Raw genomic sequence first — 20,736 nt, 5'->3', positions numbered from 1 at the left:
GTTACCAGTCAAGAACATCCTGTGACACATGCTTTAAATTTCACATGTGGGAGGCTAAAGGTGATTGTGGTTTTACCTGGAGATCCTCCAGGCACTGGTAAAGTTGTTGGTTGGCTTTGGTAAGCCTCCTCTGAATCTCACTGCTCTCCTCTTTGGTCTGAAGAAGATCTTTCTTATCCGATTCCTTTTTGTAGAACTCAACATCCTGTTGCAGCTGTTCATTCTGCATTATGGGAAAAATACATTACTTTTTCATCAAGCATCATTTAGAGGTGAATGAGTGGATATCATACTGTATGTCAAATAAACACAGGGTGCCATACTTCAACTTATACCACAGCATTGCTAAATTCTTTGTTCTGTTTAGTTGACACATTCCAAGGGTGTTGATAATTTTTGGTATGATTGCATGGCTATGACGTAGTTCCAGAATTGGCTCAATGTTTATTTATTTTTTTAAAGATGCACCTTTGTTTTAATGGCCTAATGCCAGCCACTTCCATACGAATTTCCGTCATGCGATGCAGCAACCTTATGATATTCATCTCGCTTTATAAGCACTAAATATGCTTCTCATGATGTGGGACACGGAGTGCGCGGAGTGATTTAAGTGATTGAAGTTGCGCTCTCAGCAGAGCGTGGAGCGGCTCACATGCGAGATTAAATTGGGCTTACCTCAATATTGTGGCACATCCGACACATTTGAATTCTGCATGAGAATTTTCCCTTTTAATGTGTGTTGGAGCAATTCAACCATGACAAATGGCTAAAGAGCCCCGATATGGTGAACAGCGCTGACAAGGGAAAGAAAAAAACACTTGTCCTGCTGCACCGACATCAGTTACAAGACTTTTCACATCAGCACCATTACTAACTTTATCACTGTAAATTGTAACAGATTTTTTTCAATACAACCGTGGAAGTTGCCAAGAAAAACAATTATAGCACATACTCTCCTGTCGTGTATATGTAAGTATTTTGGATTGAAAGACTTGCTTGACTGTTGTAGAGATGACAAATTGTCACCGTAGTGTTTACCTTATTCCTCAAAGCAACAAGCTGTCATCATAGATTGATGATCACTTGTATGTGATTGTATGACTTTTATTTTTTATATTATTATTATTATTTTTTGTATTAACTGAAATACCTTATTTTGTTGTGGATGTCCCAATGTGGATACTGGATTTGCACTTTTGACATAATAAATGCAATTGATTGTGTAAAACAGGCACATAATATCGTAATATCGCAGGCCCCAAAATCCAATCGAAATCGTATCGCGGCAGACTTTGAGGTATCAGCAAACATCGGATCACTGACTAAGAGAATCGATACAAGATCGTATCGTGATGAAACTTGCGATTTACACCCCTATAAGAAACCAGCTTAAGTTTTCACATTAAAACCTGTTTGAGTCAAAAGAGTAGAGTCTCTAGTTTCATCTGATATGCCATTTTAAAAATTGCATTGATTTATCGTGAAATGGCACGCTGTTAAACACAGTGTCACAATAACTTTCCAAAAAATCTGACATTCACTGTGCATTATCACATTGAGAATCAATGGATGTATCCAAAAGCTGGAAAATGTTGCTTTCAGAAGCTGTACATGGAGTTAGGATGAAAATAAGGTGCATTTCAAACTGTTCTAAACCAGTGAAGACAGACAGCACTCTGGAGGTTAAGTCATTCACTAATTAGGGAGCAAGGGAGCATCCTATAGCTTTCCTGTGCAGCCTAGTGTATTTACTTCTAACATCTGGTCAAAAGTTCAGTTTCATGCTGCAGATGATATTTGGACCACTCAACATGTTTGGCAGACATGGGACAATGATTATAATCAGTACATATATTCAGAATTTTATGATGCAAATGTTTATTTTAACATAGTTGGCAGTGATTTGACAAATGAATGAATGAATGTTAAATTTATATAGTGCTTTTTTGATACTGCACTCAAAGCGCTTTACAAAGTGTACAGGGGTATCTCCTCAACCACCACCAGTGTGCAGCATCCACCTGGATGATGCGATGGCAGCCACAGTGCGCCAATACGCTCACCACACACCAGCTGTTGGTGGAGAATTAATTGATGATGCTGGCCATTACTTTTAATGAGATTTATTTATTCAACTTTACAGAAAATCAGCTGTAATGTCTGTAACGTCTCAAAAACACGAATAAGCAACACCCCTGGACACAATAATTTCTTTGATGAAAAAAATCAGAATTTCTATAGCTTGAAATTACTTAAAATGTCACAACTTAGTCCTGCTGTCCACATATGTGGACATACATTTTTAGGAAAACTATTTGCTCTAGAATTATATATTTTTTGCTTGTTTATTAAGCGCTACTAGTTACAAATCAAAAAGGGAAATGGAAAATGCACACAGCAGTCACACGGGGGTCTCAGGAGGATATAGCTGATTCTTTTTTATCAAAAGTGACTTACATTATACTCATTACAAGGACAATCACCCTGGAGCAACCTGGGCTTCAGTGTCTTTATTAAGGGCATCATAGTTAATAGATCAAACTCTGTGGACTTTAAACCCGTAAACTTTCGGTTACAGCCCAGCCTCTTCTCTCCTTAACATACACACTGTACTTACACAAAAGCACACACAGTACACTAGACCTACTACAACTCTGATTGGTGGTGCAGTTCCATTTGACGTAAGCATGTTTCTAATAAATAGACTGCCTTCTCTAATTCTGCCTAATCTGGGGTCTTACCTTCTGCTTAAGCTTCTTTATCTTGAGAGGGCATTGACAAGAGATGAGAGCAAAGAAAGACAAAGATAACAAGCATGCATGAAAGTAAAATGAAATGATCAGACTGGTACCCAACATAAATCAATGAGAATGAAGTCTGAATATGATTTTTGAGATGAGCACAGAGATGACAGGCAGATTTTGAGAAATAATAAAAGCAAAAGAAAGTAGGAAAGATGTCTCTGTTCACAGGCCTACAAAAGGGGGGTGGACTTACCTCTCTTTTCAGTTTCCTGTTCTTCTCTTCCGCCTCTTCAGCACGGAGAGCCAGCTATAAAATGCAAAAGATGCACTCAATGCATTAGTTGTTCTCAATCCTACACCTGCCGCTTGCATCAAAGTTATTATTTTATTTTTATGGGTTTTTAACGGAAAGTAAGACAGGAAAGAGCATTGGGAATCGGATCGGGCCAGGACGAAGGTCGGATTCGAACCTGTGATCCCATAAAAACAACAGCTCTTGCATGTGTCACACATATGCGCTACCCCCTGTGCCACAGCTCCAACAGCATTTAGACTTTATCAATATATTAATAAATACCACTTTTGAAAGTGGTATTTTAGCACAAAACCCTGAAAATTCAGTCCTACCTCTTCATTGGCTTTCCTTTCCTTCCCCATTTCCTTCTCCAGTTGAGTCACCTCTTTCTCTTTGCGCTCCAGGTGACTCTCCAGTTGGTGAATCTCATCCCGGAGGAAACGGGTGTCCGCCCCTCCCATCACGCACTGTGCCATCTGGAAAGGAAGTGAGGCAGATCTGAATAAGGCTTAAACATAGAGCCATAGTCCCAAAACATTCCATCTACTGTATGTAGCCTATGTGTGTTGCTGATGCAGTCAAGCTGTCCAGCTCAATGACATCTCATTTCTTTTCACGATAATGAATATATTAAATTTATTAAATCAAATTAAGTTTAATGTTTAGAATTGACATGTTTACAACTGACAGCAACACACATGGAATTAGCTCAGTAATCTTCTTAACACTGTCCTTGTACACAGACTGCTCACAAACATCATATAAATACTGATAAAATGAGTAAACTGGCCATTTATTTTTCATACATCAAGAATTTGCGGTAATGTTAGATACAGTGTTATTGGTTTTCATTATACTGGAAGTCGCAGCGATCATCATTCCTTACCTCCAACTCACTTTCCAGCTTCAGGACTTTAGCTTTGAGTTCATTTTCTGCAATAAATCCATCATACCAGCATAAACACATTACCAAATAAATAAACTGCACTGTAATGTTAAAACAATGCACAAAAACACGTCTCATTAGTAACTTAAATTAATCAATAACATACTGTTTTAGTATGTTTGTATGAAACATGTTTGTAATGTGCTAGCAAGGCTGGAATTGTTTAAATGTACAGACTCCATTCAAACTTTGTTTTGTATATAATTTCAGTCTTAGTGTTGCTAAAGTATGTATATTTGTTTATTTTAAACATTATATTTTTTAAAGAAATTTAAGATTACAGTTTTGCAATCTCTGATTGACTTACACTGTAAGAATGTTCAGAATTCAAAATCATAAGACTGCCAGTAATGATGCCATTGTACTTTCTGCATATTAAATTCTGATTGGACTATAAAAATAATAAAAATACATGGTTTATTAATGGAAGTGAAACATAACTGGAGAGTCTCAATCAATCTCTTCCTCTCTAGATATAATTCTGTTTACTTTTTCTAAAACGTTAACGGTATTCTTTTGCTGCCTTGCAAGCACTATTATTTCCTGCATTCAATGCAAAGCTAGTTGATTATTAGGACAGACAATAAGAATTACTGGACTTACCAATTCTTGCTTGGTCTGCACCTGCGCTGTCGACAACCTCATAGGCACATTTAATTTCATCTAGTTTCATCTGAGGATCAATAAGATATCAAATATGATATACAGACTTGCCTACCTGACTCTATCAAAATTACATCAACAGTAACTGCATATGTTAAGATCTCAATGAAGAGAAAATACATAAACCACATTATAGTGATACATGTAATAGCAATGCAAGTCTTAAGCCAGTGGTTTTCAACTTGTTTTGATTCAGGACCCGGATTTTGCTGTGAACATCATGTAGCAACCCAACTCAGTGCCAACAATAACCCCTATTTATTAGTCTGAGTTGTATTATTATTTTTTTTTTTTTTTACGAATATTTCACCCAAAATCATCTCTCATCATTTATTCACCCTCAGGTCATAACAGATGTGTAGGACTTCCTTTCTTCTGCACAACACAAACAATCCATACAACTCCAGTGGTTAAATCCATGTCTTCAAAAGCGATATGATAGGAATGGGTGAGGAACAGATCAATATTTAAGTCCTTTTACTATAAATCTCCACTTTCACTCTCACTTCCACATTCTTCTTTTGCTTTTTGCGATTCGCATTCTTCATGCATATCACCACCTACTGGTTGGGGCTGGTTAAAGGTGGAGATTTATAGTAAAAAAAGGACTTGATCTGTTTCTCACCTATCATATCACTTCTGAAGACATGGATTTAATTACTGGAGGCATATGGATTATTTTTATGTTGCCTTTATGATCTATTTGGAGCTTCAAAGTTCTGGCCACCATTCAATTGCATTGTATGTAGCTACAAAGCTGAGATATTCTTCTAAAAATCTTTGTTTGTGTTCTGCAGAAGAAAGAAAGTCATACATATCTGGAATGAAATGAGGGTGTGTAAATGATGAGAGAATTCATTCATTTATGGGTGAAGTATTTTTTTAACTTGGATTGTTTTGTTCATAGTTTGGATTTCGAGGATGAGGGCTTGTCACACAACCTGTAAATGTTGACACTTGCCTAATTTGGCTAGCTTCTACAATATGAAGAGACAGATAAAATACCATAGAGTTTGATTAGACACACAGCCTTTGATGGCAGCAACAAAAGATATGGGAAGCGTTTTCTCAACCCTTTTAAAACATTAGCCTACTTATTTTGCTTTTCTAACTTTAGCATTATTATACACATTTTATTATTTGATAACAGTTCTGCAACTAATTTTTAAGTCGTTATCCACCAATTGAGAATAACTGTCTGAAGTGACAATGATTTTTAGCACTCACACAAGAATTACACTTCAATGCCTGGAGAACAAAAGAGGTAGATGTGTATGGACTGTGTTGTGTTGTGGTCTTACCCTCAAGAGTGTTTGTGAGATTCTAAAGATTTGAATCATTTTCTCTGATTCATTCACTTTCAGATCCCGTGGTTTGACCTACAGGGAAAGGACAAGCATTTTGAATTTACAGAAGAAATAAAGCACCTACAGTTTAGCAAAGATTATAAAGCATAAGGCAATTTCTCTGTTTATTCTGCCTTAACGATATACACAATACCTGATCCATTTTAACTTAGCTACTGAAATTAGTTTTTTTGCAATTAGGGGATAGTTCACCCAAAAATAAAACTTTCTCCCTCATGTTATTCCAAATCTCTTTGACACCAAAGGAGAAGTTTAGCAGAATGTGTATGCTACAATCTGCCATACAATGAAAAAAGATGTGGACATGGGACTGTCATTTCCAAAAGAGGACAAAAAAGCATCATAAAAGCATAAGTCTTTAAGTTGCTATTCACTCATGCTGGACAGTCGTGGTCACCATTCACTTACAATGTATGTAGAAAAGAGCAGCTTTGACATTTTTAATATAAATATGTCATTCTGTGTTCCATGGAATAAATAAAGTTATACCGGGTTTGAAACAACATGAGAGTCAGTAATGGTTAAATAATTTTTATTTTTGGGTGAACTATCCCTTTAAAAATGAAACACTTACCATCAAAATCATATCACAGATTCTCTCATCATCATCTCCCAGATCTTCAGGGTCAACCCCCATGAGCAGCTTCCAGTCTGCGGCTGAAGGCATCTTTCTGCTGCTGTCTAAATGACCTACAGTGCTAAACTGAACAACAATTTAACCTGTTAAATGTCAGTGCGTTCGCTTTTCAACAAACTCTGTGTCAGCTTTTCAGACTGACAGCAAAAATGTAATGTTAATGTATTCTTATTTACATTATTCATATAGACTCCACACAGGCCATTAGTGAATATGCCCGATCCATTCATATAATTACATAAATATAATACATGAAGTGCCTAAAGGTAAGCTTTTCCATTGCTAGAATGCCAATTTAGACAGTATAATGAAAAAGCCAAGATTAGCTTTGTATGCAACTGATCATATTTTCTCTTTGTTTGTTAGCATATATTATTATTAAACATGATATATGAAGGTTAATGTTAAAATACGCTTCATAATGTACGTGTAAAGAGTCAATAATAAAAAAAGAAAAAGACGTAAATAACGGACCTAATAGTCAAAACAGCATAGCCATCTTGTGTTTCTCTTGCTCTGCTGCTTGGCAACCAGGAAAACAGTCGTAAAGCGATGTGTCGTAAAGTTGTATCCCGGGGTTTTTCGTTTTACGTCACTTTCGTAAAAGTTGCGCCTCCTCGAGTAATTTAATCAATGGATCGCAGAGAAAAATATTTGATAAATCTATGTTTATATAGATATTTGTAGATATTGAGTTGCATTATGGAAAAATACATTCATTTAACCCGTTTATTTTAATGTATTGCTTCTATTCTGACGAGTAATGTGAACCGGAAGTACTGTTATGGTCTCTGTTAATCCAATGCCGTTAAAAATCTAATTTGTTACTCCAGCCAAAACAGTCTCTTTTCATTTAGTTTTTCCCAGATATAACAAGGTGAGTCATTGATTCAATCGTATCATGCCGAGCGTCAATGGTAGATTAAGTCTGATTGTAAAAATTTGTAAAATGAGAGCAAGCTAATGGAATAGCTAAGGATAAACTTGTATTTTTAACTCAGCTTCTTTCCGTGATGATTGTATTTATTTTATTTATTTGAAATGAATGTTGCTTGGCTATTTAGCATGACTGTTGTGCTCGCATTTGTTTATTTATCTCAATGAAAACAATTGCTAACTGATCTTCAAGGCAACAAAATGGGATGGTGTTGATTTTCTCTGTTCTGCTCAATCCACCAGGATTATTGGATTATTTTAGATTTTAGATTATTTATTCATTAGTTCATTTTACGGAGTTGGTTGCGATTGGTGACCAGACTTGTAACATGGCTGGGAAAGAGTTTGTGGTTCAATGAGCTTGTTTTTAACCACTGTCAATGGCAACTCAATTCTTTTATTGGTAAAACTGAAGTAAACTCTCAATCTGAATAATTATGTCTGCTATATATCTCATTTTATTACCACGATGAATTCATAAACCTACTTATATTAGCTATTCTTTCAACAACACTCATCTCTGAGACAGTGAAGACAGATTTGACATGTTTGCGGAGACACTGCTTTTTTCACACTGCAGGAAAAATCTGATTTTTCCTCAAATCCGATTTTTTTGAGTGACTGTTCAAACTGCAAGTTGTATGTGGCCTGATCAGATTTTTTCTGTTCATACTACAGTCGCTTTTGCTATTACGTCCACATTGGTTGTCATGGTAACGCAGAAAATGTCCCTGTTATGTAAAACGAAGGGAACGAGACATTGCGTGCTAAAGCATATGGGGAGTTGTCCTTCCACACGACCTATTTGAAACTTCTGTACAATAACACCAATTTTCTAATATTGGCTATGGTATTTGAGCCCCGCCCTTTTAGGCGCGAAGCTGTTCGCTATACAATCAGATGCACAAACACCATTCCTCAGAATTTTCTGACTGAGGAACAAGGAGCTCACACCTCAGAAGAACTTTGAGTCTTGTAGTGAGGTCAGCATTGCTAATGCATATGGGGAACAGAATCCCATCACGTCGCACTACACAACATAACCTTCCAGAGAGGAAACATGACGCAGTCCCACTGGATGGCGACTGACATGAGTATGCCACATGTGGAGCGGAGAGGAGCACTCAGAATGAATATATAAACTATAATCATATAGTATGAATTAACCCCTTCACGAATGCAGTCGGGAAGGAAGTTTATTTATAATGAAAGTGCTTGTGACTTTATGGTAAATTACAACGGCCTGATGCAGGCGGTTGTGTAAAATGATGGGGGAGCCCATACTTAAGGGGAGGGGCATAAGTATATGTTTGGCAAAGGAAATGGCAAGCGCTGTAAACAGAGAGGACTTGTGAAGAGAGAGATGTTATGTCTAGGTTGTAAAACCTTGCAAATGGGTTTTGAGAAGACCATCCTGCTGCAAAACATAGACTATATTGCCAAAAGTATTCGCTCATCTGCCTTTAGACGTATATGAACTTAAGTGACATCCCATTCTTAATCCATAGGGTTTAATATGACATCAGCCCACCCTTTGCAGCTATAACAGCTTCAACTCTTCTGGGAAGGCTTTCCACAAGGTTTAGGAGTGTGTTTATGGGAATTTTTGACCATTCTTCCAGAAGCGCATTTGTGAGGTCAGACACTGATGTTGGACGAGAAGGCCTGGCTCGCAGTCTTCGCTCTAATTCATCCCAAAGGTGCTCTATCGGGTTGAGGTCAGGACTCTGTGCAGGCCAGTCAAGTTCTTCCACACCAAACTCGCTCATCCATGTCTTTATGGACCTTGCTTTGTGCACTGGTGTGCAGTCATGTTGGAACAGGAAGGGGCCATCCCCAAACTGTTCCCACAAAGTTGGGAGCATGGAATTGTCCAAAATCTCTTGGTATGCTGAAGCATTCAGTGTTCCTTTCACTGGAACTAAGGGGCCAAGCCCAGCTCCTGAAAAACTTATAGCTTAAAATGCAGAGATAACATGGTTGCATGTTAAGCTGAGATAGGAGAAAGTGTTTCAACATCAAAAATTAATCACTTTTAATGTGTAGATTGAAATATGTTTTTAGATAAATTTAAGCCTTAAGTGTGCTAAGTTTTTTTTTTTTTTTTTTTTTTAGACTAAGATTATACTTAAGAAATGTAAGTGCCTCTTTTATTAATAAAAATAATACTCTGTAAAGAACTTGTCTCATCTCTGGGCATGCTAGCGCGTCACACAGTTCTGGGAGCACTACGTATGTGCGTTCCTCCTTCCTATAAATTTACCATATGGATCTATAAGAAATTTTTCAAAAGCATCAATAAACCTGCTCTTCAGCACAGTTCAAGTTTGTATTTGACTTTTTTGCTCTGCAAACTCTTTGCAGGCATTGGATTTTCAGGACACCGTTATTTTAGCATATATATATATATATATATATATATATATATTTTTTTTTTATGCACATTTTGGAGATTTTATTTGCATCTTGGTGTTTACATTGAGCAGTTTTTAAGCGATATCCCAAAATGTGCATGATAAAACGTGTATGGAAACGTATAGTCGTATTACCTTGGTACAACCTTTCATCATCGCTGATTTTAATTTAGAAATTACAACAGGGTACAGCAACAAGTACAACAGGGGGCATTAAATATCATAATGTAGGCTTTATTTTCTTAATGCAAAAAAAAAAAAAAAAAAAAAAAAAAATATATATATATATATATATATATATATATATATATATATATATATATATATATATATATATACACAGTTGTGCTCAAAAGTTTGCATACCCTGGCAGAAATTGTGAATTTTGGCACTGATTTTGAAAATATGACTGATCATGCCCAAAAAAAAAAAAAAAGTATTTTATTTAAGGATAGTGATCATATGAAGCCATTTATTATCACATTGTTGTTTGGCTCCTTTTTAAATCATAATGATAACAGAAATCACCCAAATGGACTTGATCAAAAGTTTACATAGCGTTGAATGTTTGGCCTTGTTACAGACACACAAGGTGACACACACAGGTTTAAATGGCAATTAAAGCTTAATTTCCCACACCTGTGTCTTTTTAAATTTCAATTAGTGTCTGTGTATAAATAGTCAATGAGTTTGTTAGCTCTCACGTGGATGCACTGAGCAGACTAGATACTGAGCCATGGGGAGCAGAAAAGAACTGTCAAAAGACCTGTGTAACAAGGTAAGGATTTATTTTCTCTGTTTGTAGCACAATTTACAGTCTCACGTGATGCACATTAATCCACTATCACACCGCTTCACAAAATAAACTCTCATTATTTGTAATAGAAAATCTTTGCTTCTGGTTCGGGTCTGTCGTGCCCAGGCTCTCTCTCTCTCTTCTATTTGCGGTGTGTCTATTTATGCCGCTCTCCCCGTGCTCACTGAAATTAGAGACAGGTGTTAGACATAATTTGGCTCGGGTGTAAGCGCCCTTACCACTTTCTCTCTCTCCGGAGAGATGCTTGACCACAACCCTGCTGCCACAGTTGCATAGTGAGGATGTCTTCAAAAATAATAATAAATAAATTTATGAATAAATTCATGTTTTCATTTATCAATTAATGTCATACAAAGTCCAGTAAACAAAAAAGCTAAATCAATATTTGGTGTGTCCACCTTTGCCTTTAAAACAGCACCAGTTCTCCTAGGTACACCTGGACACTGGCAGATAGGATGTACAAAGCTTCTTGGAGAATTCACCACAGTTCTTCTATCTATTTAGGCTGTCTCAATTGCTTCTGTCTCTGCATGTAATCCAGACTGACTTGATGTTCAGTGGGGGGCTCTGTGGGGGCAATGCCATCTCCGAGTGTCCTGTTCTTCTATTTTAATCTTTCTATTTGCAAAAGTAATGTTTGTGAGTCTAAGATGTATTTTTCCTATTGACACACTAAAGCTGAAGATATAAATAACCATTTTAAGACAAATGCTTTTGTGAAACACCTTAAGTGCCTAAAACTTTTGCACAGTACTGTGTGTGTGTGTGTGTGTGTGTGTGTGTGTGTGTGTGTGTGTGTATATACAGGTGCATCTCAATAAATTAGAATGTCGTGGAAAAGTTCATTTATTTCAGTAATTCAACTCAAATTGTGAAACTCGTGTATTAAATAAATTCAATGCACACAGACTGAAGTAGTTTAAGTCTTTGGTTCTTTTAATTGTGATGATTTTGGCTCACATTTAACAAAAACCCACCAATTCACTATCTCAAAAAATTAGAATACATCATAAGACCAATAAAAAAAACATTTTTAGTGAATTGTTGGCCTTCTGGAAAGTATGTTCATTTACTGTATATGTACTCAATACTTGGTAGGGGCTCCTTTAGCTTTAATTACTGCCTCAATTTGGCGTGGCATGGAGGTGATCAGTTTGTGGCACTGCTGAGGTGGTATGGAAGCCCAGGTTTCTTTGACAGTGGCCTTCAGCTCATCTGCATTTTTTGGTCTCTTGTTTCTCATTTTCCTCTTGACAATACCCCATAGATTCTCTATGGGGTTCAGGTCTGGTGAGTTTGCTGGCCAGTCAAGCACACCAACACCATGGTCATTTAACCAACTTTTGGTGCTTTTGGCAGTGTGGGCAGGTGCCAAATCCTGCTGGAAAATGAAATCAGCATCTTTCAGCAGAAGGAAGCATGAAGTGCTCCAAAATGTCTTGGTAAACGGGTGCAGTGACTTTAGTTTTCAAAAAACACAATGGACCAACACCAGCAGATGACACTGCACCCCAAATCATCACAGACTGTGGAAACTTAACACTGGACTTCAAACAACTTGGGCTATGAGCTTCTCCACCCTTCCTCCAGACTCTAGGACCTTGGTTTCCAAATGAAATACAAAACTTGCTCTCATCTGAAAAGAGGACTTTGGAACACTGGGCAACAGTCCAGTTCTTCTTCTCCTTAGCCCAGGTAAGACGCCTCTGACGTTGTCTGTGGTTCAGGAGTGGCTTAACAAGAGGAATACGACAACTGTAGCCAAATTCCTTGACATGTCTGTGTGTGGTGGCTCTTGATGCCTTGACCCCAGCCTCAGTCCATTCCTTGTGAAGTTCACCCAAATTCTTGAATCGATTTTGCTTGACAATCATAAGGCTGCGGTTCTCTCGGTTGGTTGTGCATCTTTTTCTTCCACACTTTTTCCTTCCACTCAACTTTCTGTTAACATGCTTGGATACAGCACTCTGTGAACAGCCAGCTTCTTTGGCAATGAATGTTTGTGGCTTACCCTCCTTGTGAAGGGTGTCAATGATTGTCTTCTGGACAACTGTCAGATCAGCAGTCTTCCCCATGATTATGTAGCCTAGTGAACCAAACTGAGAGACCATTTTGAAGGCTCAGGAAACCTTTGCAGGTGTTTTGAGTTGATTAGCTGATTGGCATGTCACCATATTCTAATTTTTTGAGATAGTGAATTGGTGGGGTTTTGTTAAATGTGAGCCAAAATCATCACAATTAAAAGAACCAAAGACTTAAACTACTTCAGTCTGTGTGCATTGAATTTATTTAATACACGAGTTTCACAATTTGAGTTGAATTACTGAAATAAATGAACTTTTCCACGACATTCTAATTTATTGAGATGCACCTGTATGTATATGTGTGTATATATGTGTGTGTGTGTGTGTATGTGTATATATATATATATATATATATATATAAAAACTCAGCAAAAAAAGAAAGTCCCTTTTTCGGGACACTGTATTTTAAATATTATTTTGTAAAAATCCAAATAACTTTACAGATCTTTATTGTAAAGGGTTTAAGCAATGTTTTCCATGCTTGTTCAATGAACCATAAACCATTAATGAACATGCACCTGTGGAACGGTCGTTAAGACATTAATTAATGTCGTTATTAACAGCTTACAGATGGTAGGCAATTAATGTCACAGTTATAAAAACTTAGGACACTAAAGAGACCTTTCTACTGACTCTGGAAAAACCCCAAAAGAAAGATGCCCAGGGTCCCTGCTCATCTGCGTGAACATGCGTTAGGCATGCTGCATGGAGGCATGAAGACTGCAGATGTGGCCAGGGCAATTAATTGCAATGTCCATAGTGTGAGACGCCTAAGACAGCGCTACAGAGAAACAGGAAGGACAGCTGATCCTCCTCGCAGTGACAGACCATATGTGACAACACCTGCACAGGATTGGTACATCCGAATATCACACCTGCGTGACAGGTACAGAATGGTAACAACAACTGCCCGAGTTACACCAGGAACGCACAATCCCTCCATCAGTGCTCAGACTGTCCGCAATAGGCTGAGAGAGGCTGGACTGAGGGCTTGTAGGCCTGTTGTAAGGCAGGTCCTTACCAGACATCACCAGCAACAATGTCGCCTATGGGCACAAACCCAGCTTCACTGGACCAGACAGAACTGGCAAAAAGTGCTCTTCACTTATGAGTCATGGTTTTGTCTCACCAGGGGTGATGGTTGGACTCGCGTTTATCGTTGAAGGAATGAGCGTTACACCGAGGCCTGTACTCTGGAGTGGGATCGATTTGGAGGTGGAGGGTCCTTCATGGTCTGGGGAGGTGTGTTAAGTTTGCTGAAAATAAAAGCAGTTGAAAGTGAGTAGACATTTCTTTTTTTGCTGAGTTTATATATATATATATATATATATATATATATATGACAGGACATTTTCTTGACAGGTTTATGTGAGAATCACAATTTGTATTTTTATTTTTTTTTTTTACATATATTTGCACATGAAATTGCATACTTATAGTGGCCATGAAGTACAAAACAACAAATCTAAAAACACAAATGCAAATCCAAAAACAAGATAAAAATTCAGAAACACATCAACAAATCATAACACAGCGGCAAATCTGAAAACAAAAGAGCAAATCAGAAAACACAACCTTTATAACACAGAGCTCAAAGTTTTAGGTACGATGTTCATATATGGTGTGTAAGGGGCTGTCTAAAAATTCCACAAACTGCGCTAAAATGCTGGTGTCCAACCGTTCATTCAATTGACTTGCATATTCTAACATAACAAACACTGTTTTTAAGAATGCATTTTCTCATTCTAAAGGTTTTAGTAGACTGCCGGCATGATGGCTCATTTTCTACATTTGAAGCCAGCATGTCCAATTATGAGTGCAGTGTTCAATTATTTTAGAAAAAAATTGCTTAAATTTTACCAAGATATTATTTTCATATTGTAAAGGTTGTAAAAGGCTGCTATTGCTATTATGCCGATTTACTCAAGGTGAGTTTTTCCGAGGATGTGGAATTATACATATACATTATTAAATTCTTTTTTCAATAATAATAAAATCTTTGTAATGTAAAAATTACATGTTGATGATTTTTAGTGGTGTTTTTTCTAAAATAATTGAATACTGTATCCATATAATTAGATATACTTGGAAAATCTATCCGTTGGCAGCAACCAGAACCTTTATAATTTAGATTTTAAACAACAGTGTTCTTTAAGTTAGAACACGCATATAGAATGAATGCTTGGACGCCACCAACGGTTTAGCACATTTTGTGGACTTAAAGATGGTCCCTTATGCACTAGATGAACCATGAGACCATAGATGAACATTGTGCCTAAAACTAACTTTTCCTGCTCGCTGTTTTTACTCTGTGTTATAAAGTTTCCTGTTTTCCAGAGAGAGAAAACACTTCAGTTGATTTAGTTTTTCAGTCATTGACCTTTTGGCATGGATTTTGGTAGTGAACCAATCCTGAAGAAAGGACTAGGTCTCATTCACACAGCCAATCAGGTGAGAAGCTATGGTACCTAACCTTTCCGTTTCGACTGAATTGCTGTTGTGTTTTCTGTCTTGCTGTTGTGTTTTCTGTCTTGCTATTGTGTTTTCGGATTTGCCGTTGTGTTTTATGATTTGTTGATGTGTTTTGGAATTGTTATTTTGTCGTTGGATTTGCCGTTGTGTTTTTAGCTTTATTGTTTTGTTTTGCACTTCATGGCCACCTTACATACTTGCAGTATGTGGCATTTCTTTTACACAAAACCAAAGCCTAGAACCTAAGCTTACCTAAAACTTTAATACTTTTTTTGTCATGGACATGAATGAAGTTTATTTGCTGTTGCCGCCTCATGGTGGCAGTAATAGACAGAGCTTGTTGTCCTTGTGTTCATTGCATGCAAACAGTAGAACATTACCATGGAAACTCTTTGAACCTCTTTCATTGCAGTCAATATTTGTTTTGTATTCCTAATATTGTAATTTCCCCTCAAAGCAAGTTATCAGTTGTTTGAAGTTCAAAAGGGCAAAATGCTTGGAGATGGTGAATAAACAAAGACTTTGATTAATGCAAATGTTGTGGTACACTATCTGATTAAACTATTTGAGGAGTGGTGAAAGTTTATCAGTTAAGGATCACGGCTGCTTGTGAAAAGGTTGGGTGTTCAATTTCAATGATTTAAGATCTGAAGTATTTTTCATATCTCAGTTCTGCAGTCCTCTGGCTGGCACAGCACTAAACTGTTCCACAGAGACTAAGTGTCTCTGCAATTGATGTATTGTAAGTTGCTCTGCATAAAAAAAATAGCTGCATTGTTGCACTTGCAGTTGTTAATGTACACCTGGTCTAATTTAATAACCAGACTGTATTTACATTGGTACTGTACCTTTAGTAAGGCGTCTACTAATATACATTGATTTTTAATGGCTATGTGTTACCCTGATTTTACCCTGGGAAAATCTTATTTATTTTATTAAATGGTTGCAACAGCAACATTATAAAACACTAATCTTCAATAAACATGAAATATATTATGATTAATGTTATTGTTATTATATATATATATTTTTTTTTATAAAAATAAAATAAACTCCCCAATTTGGAATGCCCAATTCCCACTACTTAGTAGGTCCTCGTGGTGGCACGGTTACTCTCCTCAATCCGGGTGGCAGAGGACAAGTCTCAGTTGCCTCCGCTTCTGAGACAGTCAATCCGCACATCTTATCACGTGGCTCGTTGTGCGTGACACCGCGGAAACTTCCAGCATGTGGAGGCTCATTCTACACTCCGCGATCCATGCACAACTTACCACACGCCCCATTGAGAGCGAGAACCACTAATCGTGACCACGAGTAGGTTACCCCATGTGACTCTTCCCTCCCTAGCAACTGGGCCAATTTGGTTGCTTAGGAGACCTGGCTGGAGTCACTCAGCACACACTGGATTCGAACTCACGACCCCAGGTGTGGTAGTAAGCTTCAATATTCGCTGATCTACCCTGGCCCTACATGAAATGTATTATTAATTATTAGAGGAATAAATAATTCTATAGCAATAAATGCAGTTGTCAGAAATTGTGGTCATAGATGTGTTTATTGTCATTTTGTAACTGCTTTGAATGCTGCCAATCAGAATTTAGAGTCCGAACTACTCGTTTTACAATACTCAAAAAAACTAAAATATTAAAGACAAGCTGTGTCTGAATATGCATACTTCCCTACTGTATAGTATTTCAAAAACAGTATGCCAATGGAGTAGTATGGCTGAAGTATGTTCTGTATTCATAAAACAATAAGCGAGAAATACCCAGATGACGTACTATTTGCAGCGAGATTTTGAAGAGTGCTTCCAATGGACACTGTCCTATCCCATAATGCCTTGAGAGCTGAGGAGACGTCACTTTCAAAATGCTGCATTTAAATAAAACGGTGGAGAACCACAAGTCAGGCGGCTCTTTTCAATTGTAACTGCATAAAATTCTGTTCTCACTGAGTATTGTCTTATTTTCCGGTAAAAATATCTAAACATCTTTAAAGCAAAAAAAAATTACTGGAGAAGCAGAATGGCATTAGACACTAGGTCTTGTTTTCAGAGAAATCTAACAAAATGTTATGTAGATTATGCTTGTAAAAATGGCCAATGTGGTAAGAAAAATAAACTTGTTTTCTCTTTGAATCAAGCTTTTTTCCCCCTACCCTGTTGGTAAATGGCTATTTCTTGTTACAAGCATAAACGTAACTACATTTTGATAGATTTCTCTAAAAACTAAACAAAATATCTTAAGACATTTTGCTTCTCTAGTAAATGTATTTTTCAGCAGTAAGCTTTTTCTTTTGCAGTAAGTGCTATACAGTATACACCAAGAAAGTTGTTCATTGTGTTTAAATTGTGCTTACTTAACTAAACTAGGGTAAATTATTGCCACGGTATTATGACATCATATATTCGGTCACGGGACAATGCCCATGTTCTCATATGATGTTTGTCTATAATGTATTCATACTACTAGCCTGCATACCTAAAGAACATACTGTTTTACCGGCCGAGAAGTGCATCCTACATCAAATATAGTAAATACCCTGACAGTACGTGATTTTGGATGCAGCGAAATTTATGTAAATATTTATATATCTTTTTTGCAAATTGAAAGATACAGTCCATGAGAACATTGCTATGCAACAAAAATGATGATCTGCTATTAGTGCTATGTTTTGCTTATACTGGAGCTGTAACTCACTAAAAAACTTAATTATTTGACTTCCCTCATTTGAATTGAGTAATAATCGTCTCATAAGCTTGTGTAATTAAGTTTACTTAAGTTGGTGTTCATATAGAATTAACTTAACTATTGAAGTTACGGTAACTAGATGCAAGTAGACTTAACTCAGATTTGCTATATAAATATTGTTGTTTCTACTTGATAATGTTAGTTGAATTTTCTCAAATTTAGATCAAACAATAAAACAGCTCAATTAAAAAACATTTTAACTGGTTCTAGGTCAGTCATTAAATAAATGTAATTATCCACTGAAATACATATATACCTGTACTTCAGTTGTACATGCACAAGGTGAACTGAAATAGAGTTAACAAGGTCCAACTTGACCAAAGAGGACACAGATCACTAATGCTGACATCACACGGAACAACTATTTGCAACAAAACAACATAAACAATACTCCATAAGTGCTTAAACATATATGACTTCTTTATAACACCTATTTAAATGCCCCCATAAGTTCTTTTTGACCAAGGAAACATAATTAAATAATTCATGTGCAAGGGATTATGTGTATTCCCCATAGCCTCAGATTTGTTAACCCTCAGTTTTAGAAATATAATTAAATAACATAATTAATATACAATTATTTACTGCCTGCAATATTTTCAGCAAAAGTTCTCACAGGGTGGCAAAAAGGAAAAATAATTTCTGCTTCACAATGAAGATTGATTGCTGAAAACTGGTTCCTTTTGCACCTGTCATATGACTCTGTTACACTTCATGGCATAAAGTTCACCATCCAAACTATGGCTGCTGCATAATCATAAGCACTGCTGTAGAAACATGCTTAAGACATCAATCAACATTATCTGACATTTCTTTTACGATCGGTTAAGCAAATTTGATCATTTGACATTCCACTTGTTGCAAGTGTTGAGAGATGTGCACATCAGGCTGGTTAAAGAAAGATTTAATCATGCTCTTTCATTTTGCTCTCAAAGGTGACTCGTCGGCAGGGCCGAGTTGCTATCTTCCATATTCCTGATTGCTGCTTTCTTGGCGTACACCAAATCAAAAGGCACTGATCACTCCATTGGTAAGTGTTGCAATCGCCACAATGTTAACCCATGCATGTGTACACACATGCACATCGCAACAGGTTCACTTCTAGGATGCGGCGCGCAAGCTGCAACTCGCCTTCCATTCGAAAGCGCACCATGCTTCCCACCCAGAAGTCTTTAAGTACACAGATTTACTTTCACAGATCAATCAAAGTGGCATGTGTTGTTTCTGAGTTGACACACTCAAAGCACAATTATTGCATTCACGCTTATGTCATACTCCCATTGTGATTTTCGAACTTCTTTTAACAGATGGCTAAGCCCCATTTTTGTTCTTACCTTGTCCACGGCGTGATGACGAGCAATTATTTTCGTTTTCTTATTTTCTTATTTCTTAAATAAACAGTCACCTACTTCTTAAGGTGTAAATGGGGTGGATGCAAGCACATGGGTGGATAGTGCTTGCAAATGTCACGTTAAGTCCTAAGACAACGTGGTTTGCGTATTATGACCCCCTACACCTCATTAATATTTCTGGTGGCATGTGCCACCGATGCAGCAGTTGCTGGGTATTTTGACTTTTGTGTTCAGCTTTGTTATTTTGGGTTGCTCTTATGATTTGCATCTTGCAAAGACTTGTGTGACAGAATTCCATAGTCAACCAATGAAGATGAAGCCAAGGTGTCTCCCATGGCACACTAGATTTTCCAAATTTGTTTTCCTTAGATGATGCATCTTCCACTTTGTGTCATTGGAATGATGTTTTATAGATGCATGAAGAAAATATTTGTTTTACACAGATCGAAATAATGAATTCTTTAGAAAAATACAGTGAGGTTCACAAAGTCCACTTGTGAATTTTTTTTTTTTCTTATGCTATCAGCATTAAAATATTAGTAAAAAGTTGCATTGAAAAATTAACATTCATTTCTTATTTTTTTCAAATGTTACAATCCTGAAAATTTTCTATTTATTTATTTCCAGGTTTACATTAGATTTTGAATCCCCAATTTTCAGTGTGAACTTATGTACCCCCCTGTATGTTTAAAATGGTGTACGCATGAGACATAAGGATGCTTTCTCCCTCATGGTGGCCATCATGTTGAGGTCACATGACCAGCCGATTGTCTGTTACTGGACATTTTCTGCTTTGCACCTTTAAATGTTTTATTTGACAAAATGTACTTGTACCGCTGATTGATGAGCATCTTTCAGCACCATGTTGCATTAACAGATGTGTGTACTGGTTTACTGGATCATAAATTAAGTCAGACATTTCACTTTCAGTGTGGACTCCCATTATTTTAACTGTGTTCCTGGTTGCCGTTGCTACGTTATGCAAGGAGCAGGGGATCACTGTCATTGGTATATGCTGTATTTATTAGGTGTTCGTTGCCCGAGAGGTAAGAACCACGTTTATTTATTACCTCATAAATAAAGGATCTGTGATTCACACTGTTTAAGGTTTTAATAAGTCAATAGGGTCTGTTATGGGGTCTTTGGATCAAAGGCTTATTTGCTAGAAAGTAAAAAAAAATAAGACAACTGTATTGCTTTTAGGGGAAGCCATAAAACATGGTTCTCTTTTTGATATTAGAAGTCCTATTTTCTTGGCA

The 20,736-nt window shown here is 36.9% G+C and overlaps 1 protein-coding gene and 1 long non-coding RNA gene across 6 annotated transcripts in view; one reads left to right on the top strand and one right to left on the bottom strand.

Annotated features, from left to right (window-relative positions):
• The window catches only part of LOC127437637 (centrosomal protein of 290 kDa), a 44,416-nt gene extending 37,234 nt beyond the window's left edge, over nucleotides 1–7,182 (bottom strand). The window contains exons 1-9 of one of the 5 annotated variants that reach the window (XR_007896586.1): nucleotides 6,829–7,065; nucleotides 6,590–6,718; nucleotides 5,950–6,027; nucleotides 4,589–4,658; nucleotides 3,926–3,972; nucleotides 3,372–3,515; nucleotides 2,998–3,051; nucleotides 2,742–2,762; nucleotides 77–223 (exon numbers count right to left, since the gene is read on the bottom strand). Coding sequence is in view for 3 of the 5 variants with exons in the window: in XM_051692677.1 (XP_051548637.1) it covers nucleotides 77–223; nucleotides 2,742–2,762; nucleotides 2,998–3,051; nucleotides 3,372–3,515; nucleotides 3,926–3,972; nucleotides 4,589–4,658; nucleotides 5,950–6,027; nucleotides 6,590–6,718; nucleotides 6,829–6,882 (744 nt within the window). In the remaining 2 variants the exon portion in view is untranslated. Of the gene's footprint in view, nucleotides 1–76; nucleotides 224–2,741; nucleotides 2,763–2,997; nucleotides 3,052–3,371; nucleotides 3,516–3,925; nucleotides 3,973–4,588; nucleotides 4,659–5,949; nucleotides 6,028–6,589; nucleotides 6,719–6,828; nucleotides 7,066–7,126 lie in introns of those variants that run through there. The other 4 variants (XR_007896585.1, XM_051692679.1, XM_051692677.1 and 1 more) reach the window with 4 other exon arrangements.
• A 60-nt stretch (nucleotides 7,183–7,242) lies between these two features.
• Nucleotides 7,243–20,262, top strand: LOC127437605 (uncharacterized). Its single transcript, XR_007896584.1, has 3 exons — nucleotides 7,243–7,529; nucleotides 19,061–19,155; nucleotides 20,105–20,262. It is a non-coding gene; the product is annotated as an uncharacterized LOC127437605 (long non-coding RNA).
• The last annotated feature ends 474 nt before the right edge of the window (nucleotides 20,263–20,736 follow it).

Source organism: Myxocyprinus asiaticus, chromosome 48 (genome assembly GCF_019703515.2).
Source record: "Myxocyprinus asiaticus isolate MX2 ecotype Aquarium Trade chromosome 48, UBuf_Myxa_2, whole genome shotgun sequence".
NCBI classification, from domain to species: Eukaryota; Metazoa; Chordata; class Actinopteri; order Cypriniformes; family Catostomidae; genus Myxocyprinus; species Myxocyprinus asiaticus.
This window is presented reverse-complemented; position numbering and strand designations above follow the sequence as displayed.